Below are 8,325 nucleotides of genomic sequence, written 5' to 3'. Positions count from 1 at the left end.
TGTGTGCCTCTCCCCCCCTCTCTCTCTCTCTCTCCTCGCTCACTGTGTTACTCCCCCTCTCACACAAACAGACACACAGGCACCACAGGCCACTTGCCAATTGTATAGGTAGATATTTGAATTATTTGGTACAAAGTCTTTTGGTGATACACACAAATCTTTCTTATGGGGGACCCCTGGCACAAAATATTTTCAAATGGGGGTCTGTGGCCAAAAATGTTAGCATCTCAGTATCATGGTCAGACTATAGACTGATCCATGACAGGTTGAAACACAGTAAAACACCAGACTGATCCATGACAGGTTGAAACACAGTAAAACACCAGACTATAGATATTTATATATCTCAAAAACTACAAAACAGTAGTTTTCTAGTGAGAGTTTCTAGGTGAGAATTAAATAGCATACTGTTTGGTACATACTATGCAGTAGGCTGAGAATAGCATACTGTTTAGTAGTATGCTATTCAGTAATTATTATTACTAACATACATTAGTATGTGATTTCGGACACAAATGGCCTTCTTGCACAATATACAAAATGGCTCCACCTTGACAATTCAATTAGTTGACTTTACTGACATAATTCCCCAAATTATCATATTCAAAGCTTTGGTGAATTTGTTTTGAATTTAATTTGTTCTTCATTTATATTCAAAATAAATAAATTCCTTCATTCTACTGGTACCCTTTGCAATTAAATAAAATGTTATATACTCAAATTATTCAATACACAAATAGGCCTACTAAACATTTATACTAATACTAATTTCTATGACAAATGACGAAAGAGCTTGTAGATTTTTTAACAATTGAAAAAAAGAAATTTTCTTTTAAATTTGACCAAAATAGTGGCCAGTGGTCCAAGATTAGCTGTACACAGACAGACTCATGGACGGACAGGCAGACAGACAGACAGACGGACAGGGGCGAAAACATAATCTCCATCTCCCATGCCGACAAGCCGGGATAATGATTAAATAACAATATTACTCAATTAAAGTTGCTATAGTTGTACACGTTTATTATAGTGCAAACAAAACTGACAAACCACTCCAAATCCTTCCTTTTTTCACTTATTTAATGCCCTATCTAATCATCCAGGGACGTTTCATTTACCACTAAAAAGTGTCAGTACCCCATGCATCATATTTAGTCTGTTACAAAATACGGAACACTGTAATATAAAAGCATTAACACATTTCTACTAAGTAATTGGAATTAAACAATACATTTAAATGCACTAAACTGGTCAAATATAAAAATCTAAAAGTATAAATAGAAATTTGGTCCATTGAATTGATTATTTACATTAGATTATTATTATTCCAGGCCCTTGTTCATTTTCCACTTCAATAGCACACTGCTGCTACCATCACAATGGTATTTACACAAAGAAAATGAGTCGTTCAGTGCATGACTGCTACAAAATATAAGCTAACAAAATATGTCATTTGATGTAAAAAGTTGTATTTTCCCTTTTTCCCCCTTTTTAGCTTACTGCCAATAAATACAAAGTAACTTAGGAAAAGTTAGGCAAACATCTCAGGGTGGCAGTGAAAGATTAAACCAATTGACCATATTTACACGGCCGCCATTTTGTTCTCATATCAGGTGACGTATGACGCGAGAACAATATGGCCGCCATGTGAATAATGGTCAAAAGGATTGTTAGTCTACATTTGTATCAAAGCCGTTAAGAGTTACAGGATGAAAATATAAAAAGGCACACATTACAAGATCGAAGGGGTTCATGTTTATGTTCAGCATAAAATAATCTCCTTCAATAATGCTAGGCTCAAGCTAAAACATAAAAAAAGGTCTTGACCGTTGTCTAAATGCATGACTTTGCCTGAGCTCAGACCAAGGTCCCACAGGCCAGGGGGTCTATCCAATTAACTCCCTAACGTTCTCCCTCTATGCCAAATGTCTTTGACGAAAATAGCCGACCTACAAGCTCACAACGCGCCGCGTTGTGAGCTTGTAGGTCGGCTATCTTCGCCAAATGTTCACCCCCAGAATAGGGACTCAATAGGGTTCATGCGGTCTGCTTGACCAAATGTCTGCAACATGCGACATTGGTCAAGCTAGAAATGACCAAAGTGGAATTATTGTCGTAGCATGAGCCTAGCATGAGAGAAAAAGGAATACAAATCCATTGGTGGCAGCCTATAGGTGAGGAAGGACAAAAAGGCAAAGCGCTGTCATTTTGCTTATAAAAGAGTAAGAGTTCATATTGGAAGTTGAGAGTCCTTGTTTGTTTGTTTGTTACACCAGGGATTCAAGGCTCTCCGCGGCACTAGCAGTGCCCACGACAATGGTACCGTTGTTGTCAGACGATTGACGCGTTCTTTCATCTTCCTGGGTCCCCACGAGACTCAGCATGGCTTTGTACAGGAACTGGAACTGATCCTGAGTGAGGAAGAGAGAGGAGGATATGTTTAATTCAAGAGGGTGCAACAGGCAGACTTACTCTAGTAGTTTCTCAACCGCAGCCATATTGGAAAGAAATTGAGCAGCTTTGTTTATTAATTACAGCTTTGTGTGACGCGGATCAAGTAGGGGCATTAATTTACGAAAGAAAACCACCAAAAAGTTAAAATATGGAGATAAGAGGGTTCTACCCCGACAGTAACGATATGATAACTTTGTGAGACACTAAACAAGCCTCCTTACAATGTCTGTGAAGGTTCCAGGTCTCATGAGGTTGGTCATCCTAGCTGCTTGAAACACGTCAACAGAATGTTCGGCCTCCAGTTGGCGAGACAGAGAGGACAGAGCACAGAACGTCCCGGCAACAACTCCCCCAACGCTGAAAAGAAAGAAAAAACAACATTCAATTATGGTTTTCTCTGTACTGCCCTCTCTCTTCCCTGAGCAGCACACATTGAACACTGATTCAACACTGAACACTGACACAACACTGAACACTGACACTTCATTAATCCATTAAGACCGGGAACGCATCTGTGTCAGTTTTTTGTCCACGGACGAATACATATCATTTTTGGGGGTCCTTGACATGAATTCTTTTTGAGAACCACTGATATTACAGCAACATAAGATAATAAAAAAATCTACAGATCTACAAGCTCATAGCTTCATTATCTTGCACTTGTGCAGTGTCTATGAGCTTGTATATCTGCTATTTTTGAATAGCCAAATAAAAGTAACACAGATGCGTTCCCGGTCTTAATGGGTTAATTAACTGAATTCCTCTTGGAACAGGTGAGTAGACAGTTGTGTGACTATGGTATAGGTTTGACATAATGCAGTGCAGAGAAAGCAAACAATACTTATGGGTTCTATACATTTTTGGGGTCTAAAATATAACGTTTTATAATTGTTTATAGTTTTTTAATTGTTTTGGTCGGCTTTCGACCGTCGGATAGCAGCGGGCTTGTTGTTGAAAAAGTCATCAAGCCATAGGCTATTTTTTGCACCATTGTCAGCGTTGGCTCTCGGGTGCATTCAGCAACTTTTTTTCACACCTTCCAATCGACTGCCAGTCTGTAGTAATCTGTAGTTGTGTCGTAGTCTGTTTGGTGGAGAGCTACCTTAAAGGCATAGTTAACCCCCAAAATGACTTTTTTCCTATTGATTAGTCAACCCATGGAGACTTGAATTCATGGATGTTTTTTGGGTGAACTATCCCTTTAACCTATAATGATAGACTTGAGCTGAAACAACAGGATGGAGTTCTTACTCGTCATGGACGACCACAGGACAGTCCTTGTTGGCGTTCTCCTCTCTGACCAGGGTGAGCAGCTCAAAGGTGTTGCTGATGGGACTGTCGGGGTTGGGCCAGCGGGGGGCGCGGTAGTGTCGGACTTCTAGGACATAGTCGTCCTGTCAGGGAACAACATTATGAGAGAATGAGACAAAATGTGTGAACATACAAGAACACTTTAGGGCAGTGTTTCCCAAACACAGGATCATGAGGACACATTTGTTTTAATACATACAATACAAAATGTATTTATTTATTTTTCCCCACACTGTTTTTTTCAAGGTTTTTCCCGAAAATTTCGAAAGAAAAAGACCCCCAAAATGATATGTATTTGGCTGCGGACCCCCATCTGAAAAATGAAAACAATGTGTACCAGGGACATATTTTTTCAAGACTTTAGTTAAAAATATATACATATTCAAAGATTTGCAGAAGTAGCAGATATACTGTTAAAGTGGTTAAAATAATTGTGAGGCTATATTAACTTTTCCCTTTTTTCTGAGGAGAACTTTAGCCAAAAATAGCAGATCTACAAGCTCACAACACCTCGCAGCGCGAGGCGTTGTGAGCTTGTAGATCGGCTATTTTTGGCAAAGAGGTTTGGTGTAGAGGGAAAAAAGAGCAGACCAAGTAAAAAAAAAAAAGTTTAATCTGCAACACAATTTTATACAAGATAGAGGGGGTCCCTGCTTCATCTCTCTCTCTCAGCTAAGGGGTCCTTGGCCTGAAACACGTTGAAGACCCCCGCCCCAATTTATACCGTGTATACATCTACCATAATGGGAGAATTGAACATCACCTGTGCAGCTTCCAGGACGTATTCCTGGACCACCAGCATCTCCTCGTTGGCCAGACACACGTGTGTCTCACTTCTCTGGGTGACGCTGAACGTCTCACAGCTGATTGGCTGCTCTCTGCGCGGCCAGAAGACACACGGCTCCTCTTCGTCCGTCTGACCATGACATGAGGAAGATGAGGATGAGGAGAGCAGTATGACAGTGTCGCTTGTAGATCAGTTATTTATGGCAAGCGTCAACAAATGAACCTGGCATCTGTCTACATAACATGTTATCTAAATTACATTTAACCTTTGCATAAGCCTGCAAAGTTGTCAAGGCTAGGCAAGTGCACTACATTTAATAGATATGTTTTATTAAAATCATAGAAACAACTGGAAACTCTGAAGTAATATACAAAACACTGAAAGCTACTAACCAGGCCAGGGGTTTGCCCCGTCTCAGGGGTGGTAGGGTACCCGGGTACCAGAGTGCCAGGCAGGGACACAATGACCTGGGCGTTGTGCTCCCAGATCATTCTCCAGAAGTCTTTGATGGTACCAGGGAGTGGACACTGGGTCACGATGAACTCATGGCTCTGCCGGTAGCCCTGCATCGGCAATTAAAACATTTCATTGGTTATTAATCAACAAGTTTTACTTGAAGGAGAGGCTTTTTGCCCGCTGCACTTTTTTTGGGAACTACTGTAGCAGCTACTTGGGTATTTTCCTAAACTCTGCTGTGCAAAAGGTGATCAACATAACCCTGAACATTTCAAACACACCGAGGAAAAAATAGTGACCAATCAGCTCCCCTCAACTTAAATACATATTTCTAGTTTACTTATAGGTGCTGTAAAAGTGATATGTTTTGTTAAAATAAGTGTTAAATAGCTCTATATTCCATGCAATCATTGCTATAGAGTGCTTGTTGAAACAAGGGTTTCCGCGTTTCTTTCTTTAGGTCAGGATAACAATTTTATCCAATCAGGAGAGAGAAAACGTATACATGATACAGGAAAAACAAGTTAAATTGGAATTGATGAAGACAAATGAAATGACCAGACACAATTGGAACTGGCACACTGTAAAATTGAAGCTGATAAATCATCTTTGGGGGGTTCTTAGATGGTTGGTAAAACCATGTATTATCAATACAGTATGTCATTATTACTCATTATTGATTGAAGTATGAATGCTCTTACTGTGATGTATGATGCATTGATGTAGTCTGATCCTTCCTCCGCCGCTGTAGACAGGCTTACTCGCGACCTCTCAACTGAAAACAGACACATTTTCTCCCAATCTCATTATAACAGTTTGCCATGTTATCCACATCAAACATACAGTAGTTGAGTACGACCAACGTCATTGTTTCGTGACGCCAACATTTCTCTAAGAAATAAACAGAAGGTGTTTACATTATCTCTTCACATCAGAGCTAAATGGGATTTAGGTTGAAAATCAGCAAAGTTCCCCTTTAAGGACCTTCATTTTAACGTTATCGTGTTTCTTGTTCATTATGAATGGGCAAAAAACAAACCCTTCACAAGGTAGAGAAAATAAGCCTGCATGGTGCTGCCTCAAGGTCGTACCAAATACTGAACCTAAGAAGCTAAGTGAATAAACGTGTTTGGAACTCACCAGGTATCAAAGACGCGTTTCTGTTCTTGTTTCGGTTGCACTCTTTCAGAGCGGCAGAATAGTCACACTGTTTGGCATTGGACTGGGATATCAACTGGGAAAAAACAGCAATTAGCTGTTTTAAGTGTTTAGAACTTGAATGAATCCAACCCTTACCCTAACCCTAACTGCAACTGCCTCCAAATATTAATTGATTCATTCATTCATTAAAAATATTCTCAAAAGTCACTCTCTTAGAACACAAACAAACGCAAAGCACATTCTGACATTGTATACAGTAACATTACAAAACTCGACAATACATTTTAATAAAAACATGTTGACCACTGAAGCCCTATATACTTTGTCATACAACAAATAGGGAAAAACAATAGTCGATCTACACGCTCTCTGTTTTTTTAAATTTTTTATTTAATTTGACATTTTTGAAAAATCTGCAAATTACTAAAATTATGACATCCCCAAAATAGGGAGGGCTGGTTAAATAGGCTGAGTGCGTTTCCAAATACCTTGAACTGCTTCTCTAAGCGCGTCCTCCCTGACGGCCCAGGGGTCAACAGGTCATTGACGCACTCGTTAAGGTGACCAGAGGCCACCTCTGTCTCCGTCCCCAAGATGGCTTCCACTAAGGCATCGTGGATAAAAACGTACTGTTCCTGGATGAGACACAAGTATCAATAATCAAGAGCGTTTATTAGTCACTCATTAATCTCTCAGCACCACTGCCCTAAACATTGTTGTTGTGTTAGTAGGAATAAACACAGAAGCACCGGGGAGGAAGTGGACTAGCGAAGGGGATGAGCCAAACTTCCTGTTTCTACACAAAAAAGGAGGAGGTGCCACCCAGAGGCAAAAAACATTTACCGAATGGGTTCCCAGATTGCTCACTCATAAAGCTACAAGCAGTCAAATGTTGGTGTGGCATGTTCCACAAGACTGTGCTAACGACTACAATACAATATTACAATAACAGCATAGTAATAGAGATAATGCAACATTTGTAATGAAATAACAAGAATAAGAAAAATAAGGTTAAAAAATTAAGGTAATGCTTTTATACCTCTGTTTGAACCAGGTAGTTCCTCTGTGTGCGGATGTGTTTGAGGAACCCCAGGATGTTGACGTTGCCCTCGTCCCGGATCTGTTTCAACATGCTGTCCAGCACCATGTACGTGCCCGTCCTGCCCACACCAGCACTGTAAAACATCACAGCAAATCAATCAAACAGACAAACGTTCATGAACCAATGTGTGTCCTTGTTGTGTGACAACTATGTACAGAGACTCGGTGAAAGAGAGACTACTGTTTCACTGCCTCCGTTTGTTCCTAATGTTTTAACCTGTCTTTCAGGTAACAATACAGTATACTGTATCTGCTAGATGGTGCCACAGCCCGGTACCTGTAGCATTAACCCATTCAATCCGGGGACGCATCTGTGTCATTTTAGATTTCTTTGGCTATTAAAAAATAGCAGATCTACAAGCTCATAGCGCGGCACAGAGTGCCGCGCTATGAGCTTGTAGATCTGCTATTTTTGAAAAATCTTGAAAATGTGTGCAAATCTTTGAATATATATATTTTTAAAGCGAACATTTGTAACTCAAATCTTTGCTTCTGGGGGGTCCTGGAACAAGACATTCTGAGATGGGGTTCCGCGGCCAAATACATATCTAAAAATGTGTTCAATGGTGCTCCAATTTTTCCATGTCAAGGACCCCCAAAATGATATGTATTTGGCCGGGGACCGCCATCTCAAAATATGTTGTTCCAGGGACCCCCAGAAGCACAGATCGGAGTTAAAAATGTTCACTTTAGTTAAAACATATATTATGTTCAAAGATTTGCACACATTTTCCAATCTCTATGCATTTGATGTAATACCTTGTGTTTACCTTGCTTACTGTAAATCGCTCTGGATTAAGATTAAGATTAGCGTCTGCTAAATGCCTAAATTGAAAATATGAAAGATGGTTACAAATAACGGAAATACATGGAATGAGGCTCCAACCTGCAGTGGACCACCAGTGGACCCATGGCGTCTGTCCGGGCCTTGGACGACTTGCGGATGAAGGTGAGCAGGGGGAGCGCGTGCTCCGGCACGCCCATGTCGGGCCACTGGGTGTAGTGGTACTGGGTCACCGTTCGCTCCGAACTGCGGCCCTTCTGGGACACCTGCA

The 8,325-nt window shown here is 40.5% G+C and overlaps 1 protein-coding gene across 5 annotated transcripts in view; it reads right to left on the bottom strand.

Annotated features, from left to right (window-relative positions):
* Positions 1-863: 863 nt before the first annotated feature.
* The window catches only part of ptprz1a (protein tyrosine phosphatase receptor type Z1a), a 109,367-nt gene continuing 101,905 nt past the window's right edge, over positions 864-8,325 (bottom strand). For 3 of the 5 annotated variants that reach the window (XM_084060503.1, XM_084060505.1, XM_084060504.1), the window contains exons 22-31: positions 8,157-8,320; positions 7,209-7,344; positions 6,658-6,804; positions 6,149-6,242; positions 5,710-5,783; positions 4,945-5,115; positions 4,529-4,681; positions 3,706-3,848; positions 2,676-2,811; positions 864-2,411 (exon numbers count right to left, since the gene is read on the bottom strand). In XM_084060503.1, coding sequence (XP_083916629.1) covers positions 2,268-2,411; positions 2,676-2,811; positions 3,706-3,848; positions 4,529-4,681; positions 4,945-5,115; positions 5,710-5,783; positions 6,149-6,242; positions 6,658-6,804; positions 7,209-7,344; positions 8,157-8,320 — 1,362 coding nt within the window. In that variant the 3' untranslated portion in view covers positions 864-2,267. The remainder of the gene's footprint in view (positions 2,412-2,675; positions 2,812-3,705; positions 3,849-4,528; positions 4,682-4,944; positions 5,116-5,709; positions 5,784-6,148; positions 6,243-6,657; positions 6,805-7,208; positions 7,345-8,156; positions 8,321-8,325) is intronic. The other 2 variants (XR_014601040.1, XM_084060506.1) reach the window with 2 other exon arrangements.

Source organism: Gymnoscopelus microlampas (assembly GCF_963454915.1).
Source record: "Gymnoscopelus microlampas genome assembly, chromosome: 6".
In the NCBI taxonomy this organism is placed as follows: Eukaryota; Metazoa; Chordata; class Actinopteri; order Myctophiformes; family Myctophidae; genus Gymnoscopelus; species Gymnoscopelus microlampas.
The sequence above is the reverse complement of the archived record's forward strand: the minus strand, read 5'-3'. Positions and strand labels throughout refer to the sequence as shown.